The 26285-nt window shown below is 57.7% G+C and overlaps 9 protein-coding genes across 9 annotated transcripts; 3 read left to right on the forward strand and 6 right to left on the reverse strand.

Annotated features, from left to right (window-relative positions):
- Positions 1–616: 616 nt before the first annotated feature.
- On the forward strand, positions 617–2895 carry HRG_02440 (glycosyl hydrolases family 15 domain-containing protein; the record flags this gene model as incomplete). The annotated part of the gene is made up of 6 exons (XM_044860911.1): positions 617–923; positions 974–1195; positions 1254–1401; positions 1459–1532; positions 1600–1731; positions 1790–2895. The coding sequence occupies 6 exons, from the start codon at positions 617–619 to the stop codon at positions 2893–2895; spliced, it is 1989 nt and encodes a 662-aa protein (XP_044724544.1).
- A 324-nt stretch (positions 2896–3219) lies between these two features.
- HRG_02441 (peroxidase, family 2 domain-containing protein) lies at positions 3220–4681 on the reverse strand (the record flags this gene model as incomplete). The annotated part of the gene is made up of 5 exons (XM_044860912.1): positions 3220–3946; positions 4013–4102; positions 4148–4217; positions 4274–4397; positions 4466–4681. 5 exons carry the CDS (start codon positions 4679–4681, stop codon positions 3220–3222), a joined length of 1227 nt encoding a protein of 408 aa, XP_044724545.1.
- Positions 4682–5678: 997 nt separating this feature from the next.
- On the reverse strand, positions 5679–8157 carry HRG_02442 (tRNA synthetases class I (R) domain-containing protein; the record flags this gene model as incomplete). Its single annotated transcript, XM_044860913.1, has 11 exons — positions 5679–5847; positions 5909–6099; positions 6152–6212; positions 6276–6305; positions 6357–6469; positions 6544–6563; positions 6670–6757; positions 6807–6921; positions 6976–7285; positions 7337–7820; positions 7879–8157. The coding sequence occupies 11 exons, from the start codon at positions 8155–8157 to the stop codon at positions 5679–5681; spliced, it is 1860 nt and encodes a 619-aa protein (XP_044724546.1).
- A 573-nt stretch (positions 8158–8730) lies between these two features.
- On the reverse strand, positions 8731–16400 carry HRG_02443 (AMP-binding enzyme domain-containing protein; the record flags this gene model as incomplete). Its single annotated transcript, XM_044860914.1, has 8 exons — positions 8731–9307; positions 9482–10000; positions 10070–10724; positions 10788–11485; positions 11540–11854; positions 11912–15433; positions 15484–16083; positions 16249–16400. The coding sequence occupies 8 exons, from the start codon at positions 16398–16400 to the stop codon at positions 8731–8733; spliced, it is 7038 nt and encodes a 2345-aa protein (XP_044724547.1).
- Positions 16401–18897: 2497 nt separating this feature from the next.
- HRG_02444 (soluble NSF attachment protein, SNAP domain-containing protein) lies at positions 18898–20081 on the reverse strand (the record flags this gene model as incomplete). The annotated part of the gene is made up of 4 exons (XM_044860915.1): positions 18898–19312; positions 19392–19698; positions 19836–19959; positions 20049–20081. The coding sequence occupies 4 exons, from the start codon at positions 20079–20081 to the stop codon at positions 18898–18900; spliced, it is 879 nt and encodes a 292-aa protein (XP_044724548.1).
- Positions 20082–20682: 601 nt separating this feature from the next.
- On the forward strand, positions 20683–21285 carry HRG_02445 (glu-tRNAGln amidotransferase C subunit domain-containing protein; the record flags this gene model as incomplete). Its single annotated transcript, XM_044860916.1, has 1 exon — positions 20683–21285. The coding sequence occupies one exon, from the start codon at positions 20683–20685 to the stop codon at positions 21283–21285; it is 603 nt and encodes a 200-aa protein (XP_044724549.1).
- A 305-nt stretch (positions 21286–21590) lies between these two features.
- Positions 21591–22115, reverse strand: HRG_02446 (protein phosphatase inhibitor domain-containing protein; the record flags this gene model as incomplete). Its single annotated transcript, XM_044860917.1, has 2 exons — positions 21591–21868; positions 21920–22115. 2 exons carry the CDS (start codon positions 22113–22115, stop codon positions 21591–21593), a joined length of 474 nt encoding a protein of 157 aa, XP_044724550.1.
- Positions 22116–22722: 607 nt separating this feature from the next.
- On the reverse strand, positions 22723–24741 carry HRG_02447 (uncharacterized protein; the record flags this gene model as incomplete). Its single annotated transcript, XM_044860918.1, has 2 exons — positions 22723–24440; positions 24492–24741. The coding sequence occupies 2 exons, from the start codon at positions 24739–24741 to the stop codon at positions 22723–22725; spliced, it is 1968 nt and encodes a 655-aa protein (XP_044724551.1).
- A 499-nt stretch (positions 24742–25240) lies between these two features.
- Positions 25241–26057, forward strand: HRG_02448 (mitochondrial ribosomal protein; the record flags this gene model as incomplete). Its single annotated transcript, XM_044860919.1, has 3 exons — positions 25241–25279; positions 25408–25514; positions 25583–26057. 3 exons carry the CDS (start codon positions 25241–25243, stop codon positions 26055–26057), a joined length of 621 nt encoding a protein of 206 aa, XP_044724552.1.
- Between the last annotated feature and the right edge of the window lie 228 nt (positions 26058–26285).

Here is a 26285-nt window from a genome sequence, read left to right on the forward strand (position 1 = left end):
CTGTGACGAGTAGGAGCAGGTAAGCTAATCTGAAGAGAAATGAACGGCTGCGCTGCTGATGTTGGCTCTGTTTGCCGTGCATTGCCTCACATGAGAGCATACTGTAACTTATACGTAATGGATGTGATCTGTAGGGACCTGTAGGCGAGAAGACGGGCGGCATCGTCATACTCCAGTCGCCAAAAGCAGCGAGGTACAAAAGCCACCCAATACAGGTACCACTGCCTGCCTGCTTGCCCGGTCGTCCACCGCCATTGGCCCTCTGCTTCTCGTGCTAGCATCGGCAAGTTGCGCAACCTTGCCTCTCTGCTCTCGTCCAGTTTATCCGTCATCGTCCTGCCGCGCCTCCAGCAGCCAGCCGCGTCCGCCTCCCTCAACTCGAGTCCCTGGACAGACTAGCTCACGACCTCATCTCAATCCATACCCGTCGTCCCGTCTTGGGTAGCGTCCACACTTCGTCATTGGCTCCCCCGCGCCCCGCCTGCTCCTCGGCGTCCAGCAAGGTCCAGGATAGTATCGGCCCTTTCAGCTCGACCGCCTGCCTCATGGTCATCTCCGCATACGGCCAATGGTCCGGCCGTCTGACGGAATAGGACAGCCCAGCTTATAAGTTGCCATGGAGCTCCTCGACCAGCACATGTCGGCTCTGTCTGCCAACGACACAGCTTCCCTGGCCCGGCCCATCATGCACTTCGTCTCGACTGCTCTGTTACTCGGCTCCGTCGCCCTCCAGGCCGTCCTCGGACGCTCTGCAACGGACAGACAGGGCACTCTGCTAAGACGCTCAGTCGACTCCTTCATCGACACCGAGTCGCCCATTGCCTTGCATCAGCTTCTATGCAATATCGGCGCCCATGGCTGCAACGTCAAAGGGGCCGGCCCTGGAGTCGTCATCGCTTCTCCCAGCACCGAGAACCCAAACTGTAGGTCCCGCGTGCCGTGCCTCGGTCCAGTCCTGGCTGACCGACGCCAGATTTCTACACCTGGACCCGCGACAGTTCTTTGGTATTCAAATCCCTTGCTGAGAGATTCGTCAACCATTACGACGCCGGTCTGCAGCTCCATATCGAGCAATTCGTCGCGAGCCAAGCCAAGCTCCAAGGTGTCAGCGGTCCCTCCGGGTCTTTGTCAGACGGCCAAGGCTTGGGCGAGCCAAAGTTTAACGCTAACCTGACTGCCTTTGTCGACAATTGGGGTGAGACTTCTGTTCCCGATGCTAGTGCGTAGTCCATGTGGCTAATCAAGAGCTCAAGGCCGGCCGCAGAGAGATGGTCCCCCGCTAAGGGCAATCGCCTTGATCACGTACGCCAACTGGCTGATCCAAAACGACTACTCCTCGACGGCCTCGACCATCCTCTGGCCCATTGTTCAAAATGACCTCAATTACGTGGCACAGTACTGGTGAGCAGCCCCCGTGAGACACGCCCAGCAGTGCAGACGGGAGCTGACTGTGCCAAGGAACCAAACAGGCTTTGATCTCTGGGAGGAGGTCAATGGAAGCTCCTTTTTCACCATATCCAGCCAGTATAGAGGTGAGTCAACCTCACGCGGGTTGAAGCACATGGCCAAGTGCGGGTTTGACTGATGACATTATTTAAGCTCTCGTCGAGGGAAGTGCTCTCGCAACGGCTCTTGGGAAGCCGGGTAGTTCGTACTCGGATGTTGCGCCGCATATCCTCTGTTTTCTTCAGAGCTTCTGGGTGCCCTCGGCCGGCTACATCGATGCTAACAGTAAGTTGGCCTGTTCTCCTGCCTCACAAGACTTGGTTGAAATAACCGCCGCCAATAGTCAACGTCCATGATGGCCGAACGGGCAAAGACGCCAACACCATCCTCGGGTCCATCCACGTCTTTGATGCAAAGCTCGAGTGTGACGCTGCCACGTTCCAGCCTTGCAGTGATAAGGCTCTATCCAACCACAAGGTGACAGTCGACTCTTTCCGGGGCTACAAGATCAACCGTGGCGTCGGCAAGGGCAAGGCCGTGGCAGTAGGCCGCTATATCGAGGACGTATATTTCGGTGGGCACCCATGGTATCTCACCACACTGGCAGCCGCGGAGCAGCTTTATGACTCTCTTTATGTTTGGAAAAAGGCCGGGTCCATCACCGTCACGGACATTTCGCTTGCCTTCTTTCGAGACCTCGTGCCCGGCGTGTCAAAGGGGACTCACTCTAGCGGGACCTCTGCCTTTTCGGATCTCTTGGCCGCCGTGTCCGCATATGCAGATGGCTTTGTCGACGTGGTTGCGACGTACATTGCACCCAATGGCTCCATGTCGGAGCAATTTGACAAGGACGACGGACATCCACTTTCCGCAAGAGACCTGACTTGGTCATATGCGGCTTTTCTGACCGCCGCCGCCCGCAGAGCGGGCATTGTGCCGCCGCCATGGGCAAATATCCAAGTGAAGTCGATGCCGAGTACTTGCTCCGCCACCTCTGTTGTCGGATCGTACTCGGCAGCCACTGCCACGTCATTCCCTCCATCTCAGACTCCAAAAACTGGTGCTCCCCCGCCCACAACCACGTCAAGACCGCCATCAACTCCTACAACCCCTCCGGGCGGTTGCCAGACGGCCACTTCCGTCGCGGTGACTTTCGAGCAGCTTGCGAAAACCGAGTACGGCCAGACAATTAAGCTGGTTGGTGATACAGGTGCCTTGGGCGATTGGAAACCGAACAAGGCCGTGTCCCTGGACGCTTCCGCGTATACGCCTAACAAACCGCTCTGGAAGGGGACACTGTCTCTCAAGGCCGGCCAAGTCGTCAAGTACAAGTACATCAAGGTCAATTCAAAAGGATCTCTGACCTGGGAGCGTGACCCGGACCACACCTTTACGGTACCCCGGACGTGTGCGACCACGACTGTTCGATCGGACAAATGGCAGTATTAGCTCGCATCCAATGCCTGGAACCTGCACTATTGCGTGGCAGCAACTGGTGCCGAAAGCGAGCAGAAGTGTTGACCGCACCCGTCGCACATGGACACGGATGCGTCGCTCGCTCTTTTGCGGATAATTTCAACCGATCCTATTGTTCCATGCGCTTCTGTATATATTTCACGGTCTTGCCGAAAAATGAACCGAGGGAAACTCAAGTGGTAATCGGACTCTGCATTGCCCGATGACAGGCTCAAAGAAGTGACTAGCATGCCAGGATCATCGGAGGCTTCGTGTGGCAAGGTTTGCCGACACCTAAAAAGGCACCCGGCCATTCTCTCAGGAACGCAAACTTGCCCCTGGGAACTGGTTCAGTCGATCCGTGTCAATCTCCTGAAGTTGAGGGCAGTTCAAAGGATAGAGGGCATTCCCCAGGGCATCGTTGAGCCGCGCGAGCGGTTGACTAAGGAGAGAGTAAAGCCCCTTGACTATGTCGGGCGTAAGTAGCTGAATCAACTGAAAACCCAAGCAGGCAGCATTGTTGCCCTGTGCCAGGTTCTGGGCGTTGTAAACGCCTCCTGTCAAGTTGCCAATGTCGACGCCGGCAAAGGTGTTGACTTGTCCCAGGTTGCCCCCGAGAGCAATCAGCTCTGGGTGGGCGACCAGGACATCGGAAAGGTCCTTGGCGAAGTATACCAAGTTGTACTCGTCGCCGACGGCGCGCTTGTACCAGTTGTCCGGGATGCGCTCGTGGCCTTGAGTGTACTGGAAGTTGCCTGGCTCGCCTGTGATTGCAAAGAAAGACTTGAGTACGTCTTGGTTGAGATAGCCCTGGGGATAATCTGCCGACTTATTGCCCATGAAGCGGTAGATGAAGCTGAAGGTGGCTGAACTGACGATGAGGGCGCCGCTTGAGTGCAGGAAGTATGGGTTGTTCTCCTTGGATTGCCGGAAGCGCTTCACGTGGAACCTGGCCATGGCAGGGACGTCGTATCCATTTGCGCCAAGGGGCTCATCGTACAGCTCTTGGAACTGCGAAAGCTGCAGTTTGTAGGCATTGCCGCCGCTGTTCAACAGGGCGCCCCGTCAGCCTCGCGGCGGCGCCCGGAGCTGGGGACAGAAGCCTACTTACTACTGAAAATAGTCACCTCTTGTTGGGGAGCAGTCGGCCTCGTACTTGTTGTGCGAAAAGGAGATGCCCCGCGGCCTTCCTAGGAGTCCGCTGAGGGGGGACCACGTCAGGGGCGGGCCGCCGATTGACCACGACACCAAGTCTCCGCTGACAACGGCTCCGATCTCGGCCAGGAACGTGGCCAAGTCGAGGCCCATGCCATAGACTGTTTAGCGGCGTCAGTCTCGAACAAAAACGTCGGGTCTAGTCGCCGGGCTTTACCGTCCATACACCCCTTGATGAACTGCCCAGCTGTGGCGACTCCGTTTCTCGGTATGTAGTTGTGGTTGGCCATGGCGTTGAGTCCGGGACAGGGTCCTCGCTGGTCGCCTGGCCGAGGCGCAATCTAACGCCGACAGTCTTAGATGGGGAAGGGAGAGGGCACTGACTGGGACGCCGTCGGGGCTGACTCACAAACCTGTGGGTGCCGGTCGTCGAGACGAGCTGCTGCTGGGCGTTGAACCGACCCGGGGCGTTGCCACCAGGGACCTGGCGAGGCTCCATGTTGGCCACGGCCTGGGTGAATCGCTTCGTCTTCTCGGCGTCCACCTCCCCCCCCAGGAGCGCCGAGGGAAAGGCGGCAGCTTGGAGCCCCGTGAGGGCCAGGACAGCCAGGAACAGGGCGTGCATCTTCGATATCCCGCGGCAGGGGACGGGTTTGTGCAGTAAAGGGTAAAAGAGGCGACGAGTGGCGAGGGCTCGGCGGCAGATGAGTTAAGATTCTGTCGGCACAGGACGAGCAGAGGGGGGCTATTTATCGTTCACCCTGACGCCCAATATCCACGAGGTGCAACCCTCAGCCCTCCCTCAAGGGATATGAGCCACGTTGGGCTGACGAGAACAAGACAGGCATCAAACGTCACGCAACTGGGGCCATGGCCTAGGGATTGGACCATGGAGGCGTTTTGGGAGACGAATACGGGTGCGAGCATGCGGCCATGGGCAACCAACAACGGAGAAGCCGCAACTTGGTGTAGGACATTTCCCTGCATGTTCGCGGCATAGCGAATATCTGGCTCCTTTATCGACTACCTCTTGCTTTCCATGCAAAGTCAAATGCCGTGGCGTAGGCGGGCAAGAGAGCCATTGGCCAGAGAGCCGTTCGCTGTTGGTTGAAGACATGATGTTTCGACAGCCGCACTCGCCACCGTCAGGGGTTCGCCCTCCCGTGAGGGTGCAGCTGACACTTCGGGCCTTCCTCCTTCGCCCTCCATGAGAGCCCGGGGTTGCTGAGGCCATGCCGCTCCGCGTCGCCATCAAGCTGTGATTCGTGCATATCCACGATATGCCTTCCCGCCTGTGATGCCGTGGCCCAAGCGAGAGACATGCATGCAGCAGTCATTCTACTCCACAACTCAGATCGAGCCCTCCCGATCCAATCATGCTATCCTGCTGATCAACATGCAGGGAGCGTTTCAGCGTCGATAAATAATCATGTCGGGTGGAATCAAATAGATATCATTCCCTCCGCCGTGTGGAGCCGCATCCCTGCTAATGGTCTTCTTGGACATACGAGACTGTGCCCGCAAGGCGTTTATTTCTCAATTCAGTAGCTCGTGAACGCCAAGAAACGGCATAGCAATGTTACCATGCATCACCATGAGCTCGCACCGTCCGCTCGATGTCGTCACATCCGTTCCAGAGGGCTCAGGCCAAGCAACTTCATGCCATTGTACAGGACAACCCGGGCAGCGTCGTACAACGCCATTCGTGCCTTCATGACCTCATGTTCACTGCCCACGATCCGGAGATGGCCGTAGCTTGTGCTCAGAACGTGAGTCATTTTGAACAGGTAACTACGCCTTTGATTAGTAACGAGGTTCCGGGAGTCGACGTGTAGACAAGGACTGAGCTTACCCCAAGATCGTTGTAGGCTCCAGTGTCTTCAACGTGTTTTGGACAACATCTGGCCACTGGCCAACGACGCGTACAAGATCAATGGCCATCGGCTCAGTAAGCAAGGACAGGTCTGCCGAGGTGAGGTTCTCTTCGGTAAGGCCAGCTTTGCGCGTGATGGAGCAGAGCCGGGCATGAGCGTATTGGAGATACTGGCATTCGTAAGCTTGATGAAATTGCACGACTCTAAAGGTGATAACGCACTGGACCGGTATCCCCCTCAAAGCTGGTCATCCGCTGCAGGTCAAATTTGTAGTTGTTGATTCTATAGAAGCCAATTAGCATAACCAAATTTCAAGTCTGCGCCTATTCCATAGGAGCAACTCACCGCTTGCCCAACATGTCTTGCACCATGACCCTAAGCAGTCATTAGCTGGGACAGTCTTCCATGCCTTTGGCATTTGCTTACGAGGATATCCCGAGGATATCGGCAGTCTTGGCTGGATTTTCGACTTGTTTGTACTTATCCTCATTCTTCTTCATCGTCTCGTGCATGTGGTCGCCAACGTCACGGAGGATATCCTGCACATGTTAGACACCATAATGCCCGACGGCCTGGCTACACCAGGCCATGAGCTGAGTAAAGAGGATCTTACATCGAGGAACTTGACGGTGCCTAGAAAACGCGACTTTGGTGAGCCTGTGTCTCCCTGGACATTTTGCAGATGGAGACCGGCCTAGAGCCCTGCATAAGCGGCAATATAGAGAGAGCCAATACTGACCTTTTCTGGTGCTCATCCCCAGCACGAGTCCGAAGTTGATGTGCTGGCACTTAGCAGCAATGTCCTGGTGTCCCATCATTCCCACAACCTGCATATACGTCAGTGACTCGATCGTCCAGTATGCTAGCCCGACTCACCTTGAAGAACTGCTTCACGTGGAGATCTTGCTCCGAAGCAATGACATAAATCATGTGGTCGAACTTGTACCTCTCGGCGCGGTTCAGCAGTTCGGAAATATCCCTCGTCAAATACCTGTAATGCGCGTTAGAATCAAACATCCAGAGAGCGCGCCAGTCTGAGGCCTACAGAGCCGTGCCGTCCTTCTTCCGGAGAATGGCTTTTCCGAGCTGCTTGCCCTCTTTGCCCGGGACGTTTTTGACAAAGTCAATGAGGAGCGCGCCCTCGTGGTCCTCAGCCAAGCCCATCTCCTTCATCTTGTCGGCAGCCTTGTGCATGTCGTCTTCGGAGACCTTGCTCTCGCCAGAGTACTCGTCAAAATGAATGTTGAGTCGGGCGTATGTCTCCTTGTACCGCTTGATGCTGAACTGCCGAAACCGTCGCCAAAGGGCAAGCGCCTCGTCATCTCCCTCAGTCATCTTCTTGAAGTACTTTCGAGCTTGCTCGTCCAGGCCGTCGTCCAGGATCTTTTGCGCCTCGGCTTCCTTGCCCTCGGCTTTCATCTTCTCGGCCTGCTCTTTCTCGTCTGCCACGTCCTTGCTGATCTTGACGTAGACCTGGAAGAGATGATTGATGGGGTCTCGTTCCAAGTCCACCTCGTTGCCGTACTTTTCGAACCCCAGGGCCAGTACGCCGTACTGCTTGCCCCAGTCCCCCAGGTAATTGATGGCGACGACATCCCATCCGGCGCTCTTGTAGAGGTTGGAAAGAAAACCACCGATAATAGTGCTTCGCAAGTGCCCAGCATGGAACGGCTTGGCAATATTCGGGCTCGAAAACTCGACAAGCATGCGTTTTTTGCCTTTGGAAAGATCGTTCTGGTCCCTGAGGCCGACGGTCGAGTTGGTGCCGAAATCAAATCGGTGTGACAGTGCCATGGGAATGACAGTCTTGGTGAGCGGGGCGGGCTTGAAGAAGAAAGGGAGAAACGCTCCATTTTGCACGGGCTTCTCGACAAGGGGAGAGTCGGGCCACTACCTCTGAGCAGTCAGTAAGAGCCTCGGGCCGTGAATGAGGAAAAAAGGGTGCCACCTTTTCCAGCCATTGCTTGCCCAGCTCGTCGGGTTTGCCCTTGACCCTAAGAGCCGGAATGGCAAGCATGAGATCTCCCTTTTCTAGCGTTGCAGTCCATTGCAAGGCGGGATAGATGATGCTCCTGTCGACGCCGGTGATGTCGTGCAAGATGCTGGTGATGTGAGCTCGGTAGACGTCGACCGGGTTGATGTCAGGAAAGCAGTTGGGGTATCTGTCAATCAAGGGCAGATGCTGGAAGCGCTGGGCGAGATTCTCAAAGGAAGCCTCGCTCGCCATGTTTGCGAAGCTCCTGCGGAGTCGATGGCGGGGTAGGAATAGGAACTTCGGCCGTTGGCGGAGGGGTAGGGTTTGGCGGGGGAACCGAAGACAAGTCGAAGCTGCCTGTGTCGAACGAAGGCAAAGGTTGGGCAAAGAGCCAGGGAGTAGAGTTGACATAAACCCCGGTCGAGTCGAGTCGGCCAGATGACGCAGGAGGGACCGGCTGTGACCAATTTTTCGAAATGACTCTACGGTTAGGAACAAACGGAAGGGGTCCTACAGTAAAAACTGGGAGGGGGGGGGGGGGGGGTAAGCACAGCACGCGCAAGGACAGCGGGCCGATCTATCTCCGACCGTTTCCACCTGACTCACTGGCTCCAGCTCAGTTTCGACGTCACGTCGGCTCATCAGGGTCACTTGCGGCGTCAAACCATCGTCGAGTTGAAATCGAAAAGGGAAAAAACAGCTTATCTATTCATTACTGACTTTCCAAGCAGCTGCCTTGAGGGCAAGTCTAACAACGCCGGTATCAATGTCGGGCCTATGAAATCTTTCTCCAACGACTCTGCCCAGTGCCCTCCACCTCCGTCCTTACCGCCCCGATCTCGAAAACGTTCCGCCACTTGATCCCTGCGTCGCTTCCTGGCCATTGCTGGTGAGCGGGGGAAGGAAACCAACTGAGCTGAGGAACTCGGCGTTTCTCCTCACAGCCAACTTCAACCTCAGAGGCGTCTCGCCCCTCCAGCTCTCCGCCGCTTCCTGCATTGTTTGGCTCTCCAACATGTGTGCCAGCGGCCACAGTGGATGGGACTCCTTGCACGCGTCAATATCCTCACGCATAGAAGCAAGCCACTCTGCCGCTTCTCGAGCCTCCAGCCGATACCCCATGCCAGCCAAGACGGCCCAGAATTGGCCCCATTTCATGCCATCATAGACCTGCTTCACGACTTGAGGCGCCATTCCCGGAATCGCCGACTCAAAGGCAGTGTCGACAATAGTCGTTGCCATGGTCGCCGCGTCGGATAGCTCGACCCAAGAGTCAGCCTGAGTGGCGTTGTAAGCGCCCAGCCTAATACACGCTGCCGCAAGCCGCCATATATAGTCATCGATGTTTGCGACGCCTTCGGTTGCGGTGCCGACGACAAGGCCGGGGCTGATGATGGCAAACCTGTTCGAGCCGCTCGCGGCCAAGCAACGCCGCGCCGCCCTTTTTGTCACCGCCTCGGCGACAAATTTCGTTTGACTGTACCCGACGGCATCAGGGCCTGATAACTCTCTCGCCACGTCTTCGTCTAATTCGTCCTGAGAATCTCCATCTCGGCCACCAGTGACATATACGAACCCCATACGGGGAACCGTTGCTGCGAGGCAGAGCAACTCAACCGTCGAATCGACGTTTGCGGCTTCAAGGGCCGCATAACTCTTTGCCCAGTGCACCGCAGCTCCATTGTGAATGATGATGTCGACATTCCCCCCTTGGAGATGCTCCCAATGCGCCGGTTCGAGACCCAAACATGGGAGCGACAGGTCCCCAGGCCAGACCTGCAGCTTCTCTCCGTGTAGATCAGTCCACCAGCGGGCTCGCCTGGCCGCCTCGATAGTGCGGCTTCTGGCGCGTTCTGCCGTCTCACCGCGCACCACAGCAATGACGCCGCTGACACGGCGATGCTCGAGAAGCTGGCGGAGTATTTGTGTACCGATGAATCCGTTGCCACCGGTAAGTAGAACCGTTACCGGTTCGCCGAGCGTCGCATACTGTTCGAGGGACATACCACTGCCTGACGCTTGGTCGTTTCGCTGGAGAGCAGCAACTCGCGAGTCGTGTCGACATATTTCGGCCATAACGTCAATCGTGGTCGGGCTTGAGACCGGCAAGCGGGAACGGGCGAACGGTTCTGAGCAGGTAGCAGCCTGCGAATCCAACACGCACTTGGCCAATTTCCGTATTGTTGTCTTCTTGTCCATGAGGAGCTGCATGCTGACGTTGGCGTCAAACTGTCGAGAGATGAAATACATGAGCGACATCATGTTCAGCGAGTCGAGGCCCGAGGACTGCAGGGTCAGGTCGTCGAAGCTCGTCCGTTCGGGGCATTCATTTTCGCATTTTGATGCCAGACCGGCTTGGATACGAGCGGGAAGCATTTCGTGTATCTTCCTCGCTATCGTGTAGGCTGGCTGCTCTTCTTCGCCTATCACGCCTGTGCCGGCGTCGTCGTGGACGTCCTGATAGCCCGATGTCTCAAGCGCCTGATCTGCCTCGGAGGCGGAGAGCCGCTCAAGCTGGGCCGTGATGAGACGGCGATCAAGTTTGCCTGACAGGCTCAGTGGTAGCGGCTGTCCATCGTGGGCGAGGGAACCCGCGTCCAGCCAGTGTGCTGGGACCATGCTGCCGGGAACTTTGGCTGCCAGTTCCGTCTTCAACTGGCGCGGAAATGCCTCGTTTTCCTCTTCTTTGGTATCCGCTTCGATGATTGCAACCAGCTGCTGCTTCAACGGCCCTGCCACTGGGTAGAACACTGCACAGCGCTTCACTCCAGAGCATGCGGCGAGGTTGGTCTCGATGTCGCCGAGCTCAATTCGCTGACCTGGAGAGTGTTAGGTCGACCCATCTTCGCCTCGCACAAACAACGACAGAGAGCATGACTTACCGTGATGCTTTACCTGCAGGTCCTTCCGGCCAACATAATCGATGGCACCGTTGTCCTTCCTGAAGACAAGATCCCCCGTCTTATACATGCGTCTCGGCCCAGAGCCAAACCCAGGCTGCGTTGCCCACTTGGGATTCGAAATGAACGACTGTGCCGTCTTCTGGGGATCCTTGAAGTAGCCATTTGCCAGAATCGGCCCTTCCAGGACAAGTTCACCTGTTTGCCCGCCTGCAACCAGCTTGTCGTGGTCACTTGGATCCACGATCCATACTTGGCACCCCATCGGGAAACCAATGGTTCGCGGGTCAACACCTCCAGCATACTGTTGGGAGAGAGCAGTCCCCGCTCCCTCGGCAGGCCCGTACACGTTGAAGACTCGTACCCGCGCCTGATGCCACCTGGAGAGCAGCGCTCGATCCGGCGCCTCTCCGCCGAGGTCAAGAGTCTCTAGGAGAGGCACGTCGCTCGGGGACAGTAGTCTGGCTACTGACGGTGTCAAGATGGCCCAGTCGACCTTTGTTCTTCTCACGAAGCCGGCAAGGTCTTGAGTTCGTTCCTTTTCGTTCGCAATGCACACAGTGCCACCGTGCATCAGCACAACCAGGGTTTCGTTCAGGCTGGCGTCGAAACTGTACGACGAAAAGTGCAAGATGCGTCTCTTGGCTTCGAGAAGAAGAGCTTTGCTATAAGCGGCAGCACTTGTCGCAAACGCCGAATGAGAAATCATAACCCCCTTTGGCCGACCTGTCGACCCGCTGGTGAAGATGATATAGGCAAGGTCGCTAGGGGATACATCGGGCAGCTCATCTCTTCTTGCGGCCGGCAAGGTCTGGAGAAAGGCGCCGTCGACGATAACTTGGCGAAGCGAAACTGCAAAGTTCATTGACATTGCCTGCAAGGGCGATATCAGCACAAACTGGGCCGCGACTTGGGACACAAGCTCCTCAAGCCTTTGCTGCGGTTGGCTGGGGTCAAGCAAAACAAATGCCGCTCCAGTCTTGAGAGCCGCGAGCATTGCAACGATGGTCCAGACCGATTTCTCGAAACACAAGGGTAAAATCATTCCTCTGCAGATGCCAAGTTTCAGGAGATGAAGTGCCAGGTCGGAAGACAGATTGTCCAACTCTTGATATGACACAGAGGTTTCTGAAGTGCACACAGCTTCCTCGTGTTGTTGTTGCCTGGACACGTCGCTCACCAGGTCATGAACTGTAGCCTGAACGGTTTTCACGGGTGATGGACCCAGGCAACTCACGATACTCGTCTCTTGTGCTTTTCCGGGTTGAATATTGGCCAGTTGCGTCTCTGATGAGTCGGAAAGTTGTAGAAGCTGCCCAAGGATGTCTTTGACAGCAGCAATCGCTTCCGTAACGACCTCACGGCAAGTGATTTGCTCGTCAAAGACCACATCGAAATGGATTCTGCTCTGCAGGAGCCAGACTTGGCAAAGAACTGGCACTGTTGCGTCTTCTCCCCGATGCGAGGGCTCACCAAGCGGCTCGTCGTCGCTCCCCCACACGGATCCGGCCTGAATCACCAGCATGTTTTGAAAATCGCATCCCCGTTTCGTATCTTCGCTCATGGCCCTGATGGCCTTCAGCGCTGTCTGCTCATACGGTATCATTTCGGTGAAGTGGTCTCGGACGGAGTGCAGAAAGTCAACGGCGCGGCTATCCGGACGCACAGTCAGCCTAACAGGAACAGTGGCCATGGTCGGCCCCTCAATGTTGTCGATACCCCTCAGGGGCGCGTTGCGCCCAGATATCGTGGCACCGAAGAGGACGTCGGTGGTCTTGGAGAAGTGGCCGATCATGATAGCCCAGGCGGCCTGGACCATGGTGGACATAGTGGTCTTGCATTGCTCTTTTCGCTCGGGCAGCTCAAGATAATCCCTGACAACACGGTTGGCACGGCACGCATGATCCGGACGTGCTGGGGCGGGGAATGTGGACGAAGTGACACCCTCGAGTTTCTTTTGCCAGTACGTGGCGTTGCGCTTTCCGTCCAGCTCCCTCGAATAGGCGACGAACTGGCGGAAGTCAGACGCCGGCTCCGTGGCCAGCCCACGATACGAAGCGTTGACCCTCTTGCAGATGAGAGAAACAGACCACCCGTCATAGAGCATATGATGCATGGTCCAGACAAAGTGCACTGTCTTGTCGTTTTCGAAGACCAGAGCAAACCGGGACAACGGCAAACCTGGCAACATAGGCTTCGCGTTGTCTGCTTTGATGTACGCTTCCAGGTTGTGCGATTCTGACCATGGCATGGCCTCGTCGACGACAACCTGGAGCGAGCCGGCCGACGTGTTTGTGAACCTGGTGCGGAGAATGGGCGTGTCTTTCCATACGCTCTCCCAAGCCTTCTTGAACCGGGCCACGTCGATGTCTTTCGGTAACCTGTGATTGAAGCGGCCTATAGAGACCCCGGGATGGATGATGTTTGCCACCATCAAGTCCTCCTGCGTGTGTGTGCATGGGTAGAGATCTTGGACAAGGTTAGGATCGATGGCACACTGGACAGCTGCTTCCTTGCGCAGAGCCACCACCTGGTCTTGCCGCAGCAGGCCAAATGGCTTCCTTCTGCCGGCAGAGGAACTTCCAGCGCCATTCTGAGACCGCTCGCAAACCCTGGCCATATCCTGCAGGACGGTGAAACTCGCAAGGGCAGCCACGGTCGTGTGAATGCCGGCTCGGCGGCAAGCTGCGACGACTTTGATGAAGCCGATGGAGTCGCCCCCAAGGAGAAGAAAGTCGTCGTTGGGGAGTATATTCTCCTTGGGAAGCTCGAGGATATCTGCCCAGATTTCGCGCATAAATTGCTCGCCTGGCGTCAAGCATGGCAGCCCGCTGGTGGAGTCTTCTGATGTTTCTGACGCGTCCTGCGTCGCCGACCCATCAGAGCTCGTCGTCCACGAGGCTTTTTCATCCTGGTCATCATCGAAACAGGTGGAAATCATTGCCTTTGAGGTTTCCAGGTGTTTCCTGCAACCCTTCATCGTGGTGGGCACCTGAATTTCTTTGACTTGAGCCATCGTCAGATCGTTGCCCGTCTGACGGAGCCTCTTCCGATCCGTCTTCCCCGAAGATGTTCGTGGAATGCTTTCACAGGGCAAGATAACTCTGGGTATCATGTAGTCTGGAAGTTTTTCCGAGAGAGCCCCCTTGATACCCGTCGTCCTTTCCAAAATCTGTCTGCTGACTGGATCTACTCTGTCGATAAAGATTCCTTGCTTCGAGGCGCAATCGGGTGCGGTGCCCTCTCCGGGACCGACAAAGGCAGCCAGGAAAGCCCGGCTACCATGGTCGGGCTGCAACAGCTCGACGACGACGTCCAAAGCTGGCTTCTCGTCACGCTGGTTCAAGATGTTCTTCATGTGATGCTCGATCTCGCCCGTCTCAATTCTTTGGCCGTTGACCTTGACTTGAGTATCCTTGCGGCCCAAGTAATCGATGGTCCCGTCAACATTCATCCGCCCAAGGTCGCCAGTTCGGTAAAAGCGTGACGAGGAACTGGTGATTGTGTCTAGAAAGTCGGCGTGCTCTCCAAAGACGGCAGCCGTCTTGACCTCGTCACCGAGGTAGCCTCTGGCTACTCCAGGGCCTTCAATGATAATCTCCCCAACACTGTTGAACGACTGGATCCGGTCTCCCTCTTCGTTCAAGATCCATACCGCACAGCCAACGGGCTTGCCGAGCGGAATGGACTGGGACGTTCTGGATATGGGGTCGCTGACCATGGCCACGATGGTGCATTCGGTTGGGCCGTAGGCGTTGATGACGTCGACGCTGTCGGCCCATATCTCGACGACGTCTCGCGGCAAGGCCTCTCCGCCGAGGCATAGAACTTCGAGTCGGGGAACATCCTCGGGACGAAGCAGTCTCGCGATCGGAGGCGTCAGAAAGGCCCAGTTTACCTGGAAATCCACGATGCACTTTGCGACGTCGTCGAGGCGGTCCGCGTCCGATGGTATGCAGATGCACGCACCGACAATGAGCGTGACCAAGGTCTCCATGATGGAGGCATCGAACCCGGGCGAGGCATAGTGAAGGGCCCGGCGTTGTGGTGACGCAAGTCGGATGGCATCTTTGAACCCGATGGCACTGGAACAGAACGAGGCGTGGTTGACGGCGACGCCTTTGGGCTTGCCCGTCGATCCACTAGTGAACATGAGATATAAGACGTTATCCGGGGTCGCCGTCGTTGCAGGGCAGCCCGACCGATCCATTTGGTGTGCCGCGATGCGAGCCAGGAGCGCCTCGTCCAAGATGATTTCCTCGACGCCCCTTGGCATCTTGCCCCGGCAGCTTACCGAAGAGACTGCGATGGATGGTCCAGCTTGGGCAACCATTGAGTGCAATCTCGAGAGGGGCATCCTTGGATCCAGGGGCATGAAGGCGCCGCCGGCTTTCACCACGGCCAGCATGGCTACGATGCTCATTTTGGATTTTTCGAAAATGATGGGTACAAAGACCTCGGGCCCGACCCCAAGTGAAACGAGGTGCCTGGCCAAGCAATTGCTTTGGGCGTCCAGCCGAGCATACGTCAAGGTGCCGTCCCAGGCGTCGACGGCTGGGGCTTCTGGGCGATCGGCGACATTGCTGGCTATGAGGTGCTGCACTAGACAATCGCGCTTTGGCTGCAATCTTTCACATGGTCAGCTTCATTGGCTATTGTTCTTGTCTTTGGAACTCACGGGCGGTTCAAGCGACGCATGGCGCGTTGGCTGACGGGCCCGATAGTCTCGAGGTCCTTGAGCGCCAGATGCGCGGCTTGGGGCTGCAGCATCTGCCAGACGACATGCTCGAGGTCGCTGAGAAGGAAGCGCAAAAGGTTGCGCTGGATGATGCGCTCTTCAAATAGAGCTGTGAAGGTGACCTCCTGCTCGTCGTGATCCACCAAGCAACCTATAACCAGGGGACGGTCCAGAGGCACCGCTTCATCGAGCCGTGTACCTCTGGCGCTGATGTCGAGGACCGATTGAAAAAGAGAAGCTCCATCGCCGTTATGACCAGCCTGTTCTAGGCCGTCTGTGCTGGGATTCGATGACCGGATCTGCTCGACATGTGCGGCGGCGTCCCTCAGGACCTCGGAAATGGCCCGCCGCCGATCCAGCGATGTATGGACGGGATGAACGCTCAAGCTATCATCTGAAAGGCTCAACCCAAACTCAACACTCGGACCATCCACCTGTTGGGAGAGGACTAGAGCCCAAGCCGTCGAAATCAAAGCAACGAGGTCCGTGTTGGACTTGGCTGCCAACGTGCCAATGTCGCAGCTTTCACCGACAAGCCGGCTGCGTCGACAGTGCGCATCATCGGGGCCAGAGGTACCCGTTCTAGGCGTGTTTCTCGCACCAGAGGCGTAGCTTCTCCGAGAACATTCTTGTTGCTGTGTGCCCGCCCTGGCTTGAGAGCTGGGCCGACAAGGGCCCGTGGGCTGCGAAGGTTCGAAGACGAACCTCTTCGGAACACCGGGAATGTCGAACGGGATCGGATTCTCGAACACGACGTCGTGGGGGGGCTGCTGGGCGTCGATCGAGGCCGTGGGCTCGGTCTCAAACTCGAACTTGACAGACTTGAGTCTGGGATTCCAGCTGCTGTGGACTGTCATTTTCAAAGGGCTGCTGCAACTCTCTGCAGGAGTCGACAAGGGCAGGGCCGCTACATGACGACGAATGAAGTGCCGTGCTGCGGCTCTTTATATCAAGGACTGCAGAGATATACGGAGCCTACGAGGGTCAACAAGGGGCGCAAAGATCTGTGTAACGGGGCGGCACTCGGATGGAGGCTAAGGCCTCGATGCTTCCCGAGGCATCGTGCGTCGGCTGCAACTGGAATCCACACGGCCGGCTGAAGCCGAGGACGACAAGTCGACGGTTGTCGGCATGTGTCTATATTCACTATGCTATCGTGATGGCTCTGTCCCGGGGAGAAGACATACACTAACGTGGTTCTAGCAATACGACCGATGTTCCGTCATTGCCGAGAGGCAGACAAGACTTGCCAAAGTCCCCTCAGCAGCAGGCGATGTTGACGTCTACGTGAGCGAAGCTGCGGCCACCGACGGGCCGACCGAGACGCGGGGGTCCACTGTGGCAAGGCAAGATGGAACCCGAGTTGCATGCAGGGCTTCTGCTGTCTGTCAGCTCAATTGTTATGCGGCCTCGAGAGTCGACTTGGCCGCCTGTCCCGTGCATCGTACGATGGGGCCAAGCGAGATCTGAAAGAGGCAACGAAAAAGGCTCCGAGAAAAGAACGGGGTTTCCCGGCGCTGCCCACACTTGGGGAGCGTCAGGAATGGCAACTTCTTGCCGAGTGTGTACGCATGAGGTTGATCGATGCGGAAGACGGTCTATCCAGGGTGCGGCGACTTCGCTTACATACCCACTCTCGTATGAGGCAGCACAGAGACGGGAATGACGGGAATGGAAACGCTATCGGGCATCAGACTTGGCGACAGTTGGTCGATGACGAAAAAAGGGGGGGGGGGGGGGGGGGCATCTCGATCCTGGAGGTCCCTCGTGAAGGATTCTGAAGACAAGAGGTCGGTTCTAGCCTTGTCATGGTCAGCCGAGAGAAGCTTGAGAAACAGGACGAATCGGTCCCCGATGAAGCCCCAGTCTCGAACCATGAATGGAACCTCTCGGGTCAGAGTTGAGCGACCGGGAGGCCTGGCCTCTCCACAAGCATCCACTGAGCCGCCTCTTCTTTTCGACCCGGCCAGACAGGGAATTGGAAATGCAACGTGGTAGCCATCACCTGGTCAGGGACGCAGAAAAAGACCCCGGAATTTATGCTACCTTTGTCGTTGACTGCAAAGTCCCAATTCGCCGCGGCAGGGCAGCGTCTGCGGCTGCACGTCAAAGTGCCTGCGCGTGGTATATGCACATGCATCCATTACTCCGTATATTTGCATGGCCCGCACAGCAGCGGCAATGAGCCTCTGGCCTTAAAAAGTTTTCGTCGTCAGGGGGTCCTGACGCCTGTTTCCCGTGAGCCGTGAGACTGGCCAGGTTGATGCGGGCCCGGTGGCCATGGTGGCCCAAAGAAGGCTCAAGAAGGGTGTTCTCGGGACCAGGCATAAAAATAAACTCCCTAGCCCACTGTCGGTCGACCCTCACCTCGCACATGTCGTGTCACTGTCGTCTGCGCAGGGACAATGCCATTACCCTCTTACAGACCGGACACGAACAAGGCTCGTGGCCGTCGGCACCGCGGGCGGAGCGAAAAGCCTCGCTCACAGCACCGGGCCCCCTTTTCCCTATTATACGTGCTCTCTCGTATTAAACGTGGGGCCGCCGACGGATCCTTGCTTCCACAACAACGGTCTCTTTGTCTTCTCCCTCCCGCTTCTTCTAAATTTGGGTCGTCGACTCGGGCGTGCAGCCGTTCCGAGCTCGTGTTCCGACCCGCCGCCGGCCAATCGGGATGCCCAAATATAGCAACAATAATCCGTCATCCATTTCAGCAACATTTGGCAACCAGAGAACAAATATTGATGGAAAACTCTTCATCCTCTCCTCTCTACTCTCTGACCTGCACCCTCTGCTGGACTCGACGTATTTGACCCCCCGCTGGCGACACACCGGGGGTCGGAAGACACGAGCCGAGGCGCCCGACACGTCCGGCTTGGCTCTCGGAACCCGGGCCGAGCGGCGTCTCCGTCCCGTGCTTTGAGCTGCTTCTTACGACGAGCCCTGACGAGCCGCGCCAGGCTCTCCCTACTTCCTTCTACACTGGCACCACCCATGGACGGACCCTGGCCCCAGCTCGACCAATGTTGGCCAGTCTGTCTTGGTCGACCTTGACCATTGTCCCTAGTCAGCGGAAACACGCGGCGTTGATGCCGGCGACGGCAAGAATCTGCATCGTCAAGAGTGTCTTGTGCGTGTAATGGATGTGCTAAAAGCTCGCCTCACTCCCATCGCAGGCTTCCAGCTCTCTCTGTCCCGACGCCCTCTTCGCCTTGCCCTTACTCTGTCCCACCCGACACACGCCCAGCATAACCATCATATAAATGCATACGCATGTAGATGACCACGTCGGACAGTCCCTTCCAGCGGCTTCACCTCAACTTCCGCTGTCTTCCCCTCGGCAGCCAGTCGCGCCTAGGCAAACTCATCGTCTGCCTCCTCAATCGAGTTCTTGACCCTGACCAGCATCGTCGTCTTCCACTTGTCCAGCTTGCTGACCTGGTCGTACTGGAACAGCTTGTCGCTAAACTGCTCCTGGCTCTTGGCCTCGATGGCATCGCACAGGTCCGTCAGCAGCATGTGCTCGCGCTGCGTCCCAAAGGCCGGGTCCATGTCGCGGTAGCGCTCGAGGCCGCGCTGTGCCGCCACCAGGTCGCCGCTCGCCAGGTGGCAGATGCCCGCCTTGAGGAAGTAGTCCTTGACGCTGTACTTCATCAGGTTGTTGTTGATGGACTGCTCCGCCACCTTTTCGTAGTTTTCAATGGCCTTGTAGTAGTCGCCCTCGAGCGCCGCCACATCGGCCACCTTGAGCCAGAGCTTGTTGGCCAGCCTGTGGTTTCCGTCGTCAGCGACTTTGAAAGGGCCATGAAAATGGGGGCGCATTAGAAATGACGACGACGATGACGTACGCGTTGGCATTGTCGCCCTCAAACCACCCGGCAGCAGCCTCATAGCACTCGAGGGCGCTTTTGGAGTCGCCCAGGTCCTGCTCGTACAGCTCGCCCATAGTCTCCTTCTGCGAGGCGGCCCTCCGGAAGTTGCCCTTTGCGCAGTAGCGGTCAACGGCGACGTTGAGACAGCGCACCGCGGCCTGGGGATCGTCCTTGCGGTAGGCTTTGAAGGCGTCGACGAGGGTGTTGGCGGCGTCGTCAGGCTCGTTGAGCTTGCCAGTCTGTATTTGCGCCGCCTGCTCAAAGGCCTTGCCGGCCTCCATATCTGGGCGGGAGAAACGGCCACGGTCAGCATTCTGGTCTCTCTCTACACTACATCTCTCCCCTGTGGGGAGCCGTCCGTCGAGAGGCATGGCGCCGTTGAGTTCTCTCGGAGCGGGTTTTCATCCAACGGGGACGCACTCTGCTTCTGCATCTTGAAGGCGTTGGCTGCCTGGATAAAGAGCTCTGCCGCATTCTGGTACTTGTCCTCGCGACCACCAAAGAAGCTGAAGCCGCCGCCAGCACTCTGCAGCGACTTCTCGGCCTGCCATGACATGCATCTGTCAGCGCTCGGTCGGTCGGTTGGAGCTCGAAGCAGGGAGCCGGGGGAGGAACAGCAGGGCTAAACTGGACCTTTTGGAGCAGCGCGCGGGGATCCTGAGCCATGGTGGCGAGCCGATGAGGATGCCGGGTGGTTTCGTCGCACGATTCGATGGGTTGGCGAGAAACGGTCTCGTCGGTTCGGCCGTCGGCAGTGGGGGTTTTTGGCTTGGCTTGAGAAGGTGTTGAAGCGATGACAGGTGAAGGAGAGGGTCAGTCTGGTTGCCTTGGATCTGGATGGACAAGATGTGGATTTAATGCGGTTGAAGTGGCACGTCGTGACAAGGCGAGGTGGTCGTCAACTCATGCACCACTAAGGTTATGACGCTGGTGGGGGGTTCAGAGACACCTGGAACCGCGGGGTGCGACACTGGCGCCTTTGTGCAGAGGCAGCCAATCAGAGCCAAGCACGGACCCTGTGTAGGGGCCCGGTTCAGGGAGTGATAGAGCAATACCGCGGACTCCACTTCAACATGGCTTTTCCTCGAAGTACAATGCTAGCGGGTAGTCAGAGCTCGCAAGCAAAGCCACCTCACGATACCGCCCTCATCCACATCATCGCCCATCGTCAACCTCAATCCACGCCCCTCCAATTGCAGCGAGGGGACGGACGCATCTGCAGGCGTGCACTCCCACCGTCATACTTTTCCTCCGCAGACAGCGCACAATGTCGCTCCGCTGCTCCCGCTGCCGCCTGGCCGCCCTCCGCCGCCCAGCTCCCCACCCTCACAGCCTCGCGCCGCGCCCACGCACCGCCTCGTCGCCTGTCCCATCAGCCGTCCACGAGATGCTCTCCCGCCCGACCTGGTCCGTCCGTTCCCTGCGCTACGGCTCTCCCTCTGCTGCCGCGTCGACAGAGCCCGTTGCCACCACTACGCCCGCGCAGCTGCACCACCTCCTACGCCTCGCCGCCCTACCGCTGCCGGCCTCCAAGTACGACGAGGACGCCATGCTCGCCACCCTCGACAGCCAGCTGCGCTTCGTCCGCGCCGTTCAGAGCGTCGACACCCGCGGCGTCGAGCCCCTGAGCGCCATCCGCGACGAAACGGCTCAGGGCGTCGGCGAGAGGGCCCTCGGCCTTGCAGACCTGCGTCACGTCCTCGACAAGGAAGCCCTCGTCGGCCACTACAGGCGGCCCCGCAGGGTCAGAGATGCGCCGCTGCCCGCACAGCCCGATGCCGGCGAGTGGGATGCTCTGTCGACTGCGTCCAGGAAAGCTGGCAAGTACTTTGTTGTGGAGAGCGGGCCAAAGGACGGCGGTGCATCATGACAAGTCTCAATGTTGTCTGCGTTGTTGTTATTCCCTTTGCGTAGCTCTTCGCCGATACCCCTCCGTCTATACGGAATCGTGGAGAGAGCGTCCTCGAGTCCAATCATACTCTGATTGCCTACTGCGCGCTCATTGCCTTTTGCCATCCTCAACGCCAAAATGTCCAAGCTCAACGAGCCCAAAGAATACAAAAGGCGAGTAAAACGACCAAGACGCCTGGTTCGTAGCTGCATATCTGCGTATGCCACCGACATGGCTTTGCTGGCCCGTGTGGTCTTCTTATCCGTCCATCACCAAGGACCGGCTTAAGAGCTGGACGTCCCAGCCTCGTTCTTTGGTTTCGGTTTGGGCACTTTTTCGTACGCGTTCGGACTCGGCGGCCGCCTCTGTTTCTCTTCCCGTTTCTTTCCGCGTCCCCGGCCGCGGCCATGGTGCGAGTGGCCACACGCGGGCACCTTCTTGTCGCCGTCTCCCTTGCCCTTGTCGGCCTCCGAGTCCGAGTCCGAGTCGGACGATGAGGAGCCAGACGACGACTCGTCGCTTGACTCGTCCACGGCCTTGGGCTTGTGGTATATGCAGCAAACTGAGAGCCACGTCAGCCACCATCTTCCAGGCACCGTCCCGGTTAACCGACCTTTGGAGCTCTTGCGCCCAAGACCCTCGTTGTCCACCACGTCCTCGGCCCACTGCACCGACCTCTCGTCGGCGTGGCTGGCACCCCTCAGCCGCAGCGTCCTCGGCGTCTCTGTCCGCCGCTCCGGCTCCGCAGTAGTCTGCGTCGTCGTCTGTGATGTCGTCGGTGCGGCTTGCTGACGCTGCCCATCCGCCATGGTGCCTTTACGGAGACACGTTGTGTCCCTCTTTCGCTTCGTCGTGCGCGCAACGGCTTCCGGTGGGCGCAAGCACATGAACAGGCGTTTGGCCTATGCGCTTGCGGCGCGCGGCGCGGCTTCTGTGTTGACTGTGTGCCTGATGGAGCTGTGGAAGTCAAAAAGAAGTCGGGGTCTTGGTTTTAAACGCCATTCGCGCCGTTCAGGTATACGCACGCACATGCTGCAGACAAGGACGGTTGGGCCCCACGTATCTTTAGCGATTCATTATGCTCGATTATTAGTAAGCTGGTTCCTGCTCACGACGCTGTACTTTCTGGCTCGTGCAAATACCCAAGTATAACTTACGACTCCAGCGTTTTTGGTCGCCGGCCTTTCCACTCTGGAGCTCAACCTTTGATCTGCAAATCAGGATGAGCTTCCATATGCATTCATAGAAATCCATGGTCAACGGCAGGTCATCCTCCTCCAAGAATACGAGGGGCCCGTCGATCCAAGTAAGTATAGGGTATCCTCGTCTTTAAACTCATCGTACTTCGTCTGGTTCGGTGCCTCTTTGACTCCTCACTCATCTCCAGCTACACTGCCTCGGGGCTCCTCTGATCCATCACTCAGTCAACCAAGCCATCCTCCTGGGCTTTGTCGCTTCCTTCATCTTCTTCTTGTCCCCCTTCATGCTGCGCCGCGGCCTGCTCTTCTTGTGCTCGGCGAGCACCCGCGGCTTGTTGTTCTCCCACCCGTTAATCGGCTTGCGAGACGCCACGAACTGGCCCTCGGGCGTGAACACGTCGATCGCCGGCCATCCGGGCTCTGATTCGGGTTCGGCGGGCGCCTCGCGGACCGGCTCGGACCCCCAAGTCAACAGCTTGGCCGGTCTGCTGAATGGCTCGGCGTCCGTGTAGCCCCATCTCTGCTGCAATATCTTGACATAAGGATCGTCCGACGCACCAGGGACGTTCTTGGCGCGCGCGTCTGCTCGCTGCTGCGCAGTCGTCCATGCGTCGAAGTCTCGGGCCCGAACCTGCGCGACAATCTCGACATATCCGACGCTCTCAATCAGAATGTCGACGGAGATGACACGAAAGGGCAACGTATCCACTCGCAGGCCGACAGCATCCTTCCTCGTCAGGGGCCCGGCCCTCTTCTTAGTCACGTCGTGGCACAGCTTAAAGGTCCCTGCATGCTTCATCTTGGCGCCGACCCCGGGCAGCGTGATGTTTTCCAAGCCAACAGACGACTGCGTCTGATTTTGGAAGCCAATGGCCTTCTCAGTCGCCGTCAGGTGGTCGTCCAAAGGCGTGAAGTTGTACACGAGAAAGTCAATGTCGTCCGTACGAGGGGTAATGCGAATCAACCCGCCACCGAGAAGCAACGACTTGCCTGCCTTGACCGTCCTCTGCTCCGGAACGATCCGCTTCTTCATAATTAGGGACTGTCGGTGCTCCTCCTTGACGAAAAGTTCTAGGTTGCTCCTTGCTAGTCCGGGCAGGTCGATGAGCTCTCCCTTGCCGTCCCCAAACGGAAGTCGAATTGGCGAGGCAGTTGTCCCGGGAAGAGGAGACACCACCGGCATCGCGGGATAGTTTTCCGCCGGCCGTGGCGGCGGCAGGAGTTCTCCAACCACCAGATCGTCCCGGGGCCGTTCCCCCCTGCTGCGTCCGTCACTCGACCTGGCACTGGCGAAAGCATCGTAAAAGCTCGAAGTTGCCGTGGTTGCTCTGGAGGGCAGTTTGCCTTGGACTACCTTGCCTTGTGTCATCCTGCCTTTGGGGTAGACTGCCTCAAACAGCTGGCTCTTGCCAACGTTGACCTTGCCAACCAGCCACGCAGCGCCGCCCCGGCGCCAGATGTCCTCTTTGGCTGGGTTCGTCCACCACCCCCTCCTGGCGCTGACACATTTCACGTTGCCGAGGCGCACCTTGTCGCCATTCCTTCCAAGGGAATCTCGCAGCACCTCTTGGAGATAGGGCATCATGGAGTCTACTATCTCCTTGGTGGGGCCCAACAAGTCACTCCTCGTTATGATAAAGGACATGTCCGTCTTGCGACCATTCAGTATCCCTAGTGATTTGGAACGCCGGTTTTGTGACCGCAGTCGAATGTTACCGAGCAAGACATGAAGGCGCGGGATCAGCGACATTGGAAAATCGGCGGCGTCGATGACATGGATGATGTGGTTTATTGAGTGGGGCGACTCTTCGATCGTTGCCCGCAAAGACTCAACGGTCGGGTGGTGCATTGCCATTTTCGCCGTTTCGCTCTTGGTGCTGTAGTGCTGCAGGTTGTGGCATCGGCCGCATACAGGAGGCTTGGCGGCTTCGAGAACTGCCATCGGTTAGTCTTGGTGTCAGACACAAACAAAGCCTCAATTCGTACCAGCCGTGGCCTTTGTCTGGGATTCTTCGTCCGTTCCCATGGCGGCGGGGCTCAGCCCAAGCGCCTCAATCTTGCCGCTTTCCAAAGACCGCAGCGCGTCATTGACAAGCTTATCTTGGTCGGACGCCGAGTCCTTCTTCTCGTGCGTCGGCGGGCTCAGCCAGTTCCGGATCCGCCTGCTTCCCGAGTCAAAGTAGCCGAGCTGTTGAGGGTCGCTCGTCTGCGTGAAGGCGCCGCAGCCGGTACACATCATGGGCAATTTCCGAGGCGAAGCTGTGGGTGCTTCGGCTGGCGGTGGTATGTGCGCGTGTCTGCTGGGAGCTGCCTGCGTACGGCTTGCCCACCCGTGCGCGGTTCGGGGGACCTCCAGCCGATGTCGTGAGGCATTGCTACTATGAGGGCCGAGGCTGGGGCACAGGTATACTGGGACCCCAGCAGGAGGTGCTGCCTCGCCTATCCGCAAGGCTCTGTTGAGCCATCGCGTCGACGCCGCCCGGTGCATCGTGGTCTGCTCCTTGTCGCCAATTGCCGATGAGCCAAGTGAGGCTATTCACTTGGAGCGCGCAGGAAGAAAAAAAATCCCAAGCGAGCTTGATGTCATGGTTCCCACCCGCGGATCATTAGCCGGTCCGGGCGCTACCAAGCCTGCGCAAAGAAAGTCTGGGTGTATTTTCCGGTCTTATACCAAGGCTTCTCTCCCAGGTCGCAAGCTTGACCTATCTGCTGCTGCGCGACATCCGACCGGCAAGATGAGGTCGTTAGGAGAGCGATTAAATCTCCTCCGGGAGGTAAATACTGCCCCGCGCGCAACACACCGACGTCTTCAACGCTGACATGCTGTTTACTAGAGGGTAAAGGCTCCCCCTTCTCCCTCCCCCTTCTCGTCGAGCTTTCCTCTCACCATGGATCCTTGTAGCTCATCAACTTGCGATGCGGGCCCGGTGCGGCAATCCTCCCTCCCGAAGTGACGAGGATACACATGGACTTTGCGCTCAAGTTCAATGGCGGTCATATGGGGCCCAGGTGCGTCTCACTTCGACCCAAACCCCTCGACACTCGCCTCCTAGCCCGACTGACGGCGCTCGATGCAGGAAATTCTGGCGCGAATGCCTCCCCCGGCTCAAGTTCCACAACCCAGCCATCCCCATGATTATCAACCGGCACGACCAAAACCAAAACCGTCCCGTCATGACCATCTACATGCGCGACAATGCCAAACCCTTGTCCGACGACGCCGCGCCGCCTCAAGCTATCCAACCGCCCTCCTCCCGCACCAACCTCTCCAAGGCGCTGCCAGCAGGCCCGGACGAGCGCATCGTGCAAATCGACATGACGAAGCGAATGTCGACCGAGATTCTGCAGTTCTTCATCGCCGAGACTCGTGCCCAGGCGCTCCCAACCACCAAGGAGGACATCGCCGAGCTGCAGGCCATTGAGGCTCACAAGAAGCAGGCGGCCGTGGACCGTGAGCAGATGCGCCAGCTGAGAGCAGAGATGAAGAAGGAGCAAGAGATGTTGAAGAGAGCCCGGGCGGCGGGCGGCATGGGAGAGGAAGAAGATGCTTAGAGAGGGGGCGAGCCTTGTATAATATGCGTGGCATCCCCCGGGAGTTATGACACTGGGTGGAACGCGATGATGGTTGCAGACATGCATTGATGAACCTGCAGTTGGCAAGAATCCGTCGCCGACTTCGTCTTGTGTTATGTCATTAAAGCGCGAGAGTAAATCATGCCAGAACCGACATGACAAGGCCATGACCACACTTGCTGTGTCGCGCCTATGACCTTGCAATTG

This window comes from Hirsutella rhossiliensis (assembly GCF_020360975.1).
Source record: "Hirsutella rhossiliensis strain HR02 chromosome Unknown scaffold00002, whole genome shotgun sequence".
NCBI lineage: Eukaryota > Fungi > Ascomycota > Sordariomycetes > Hypocreales > Ophiocordycipitaceae > Hirsutella > Hirsutella rhossiliensis.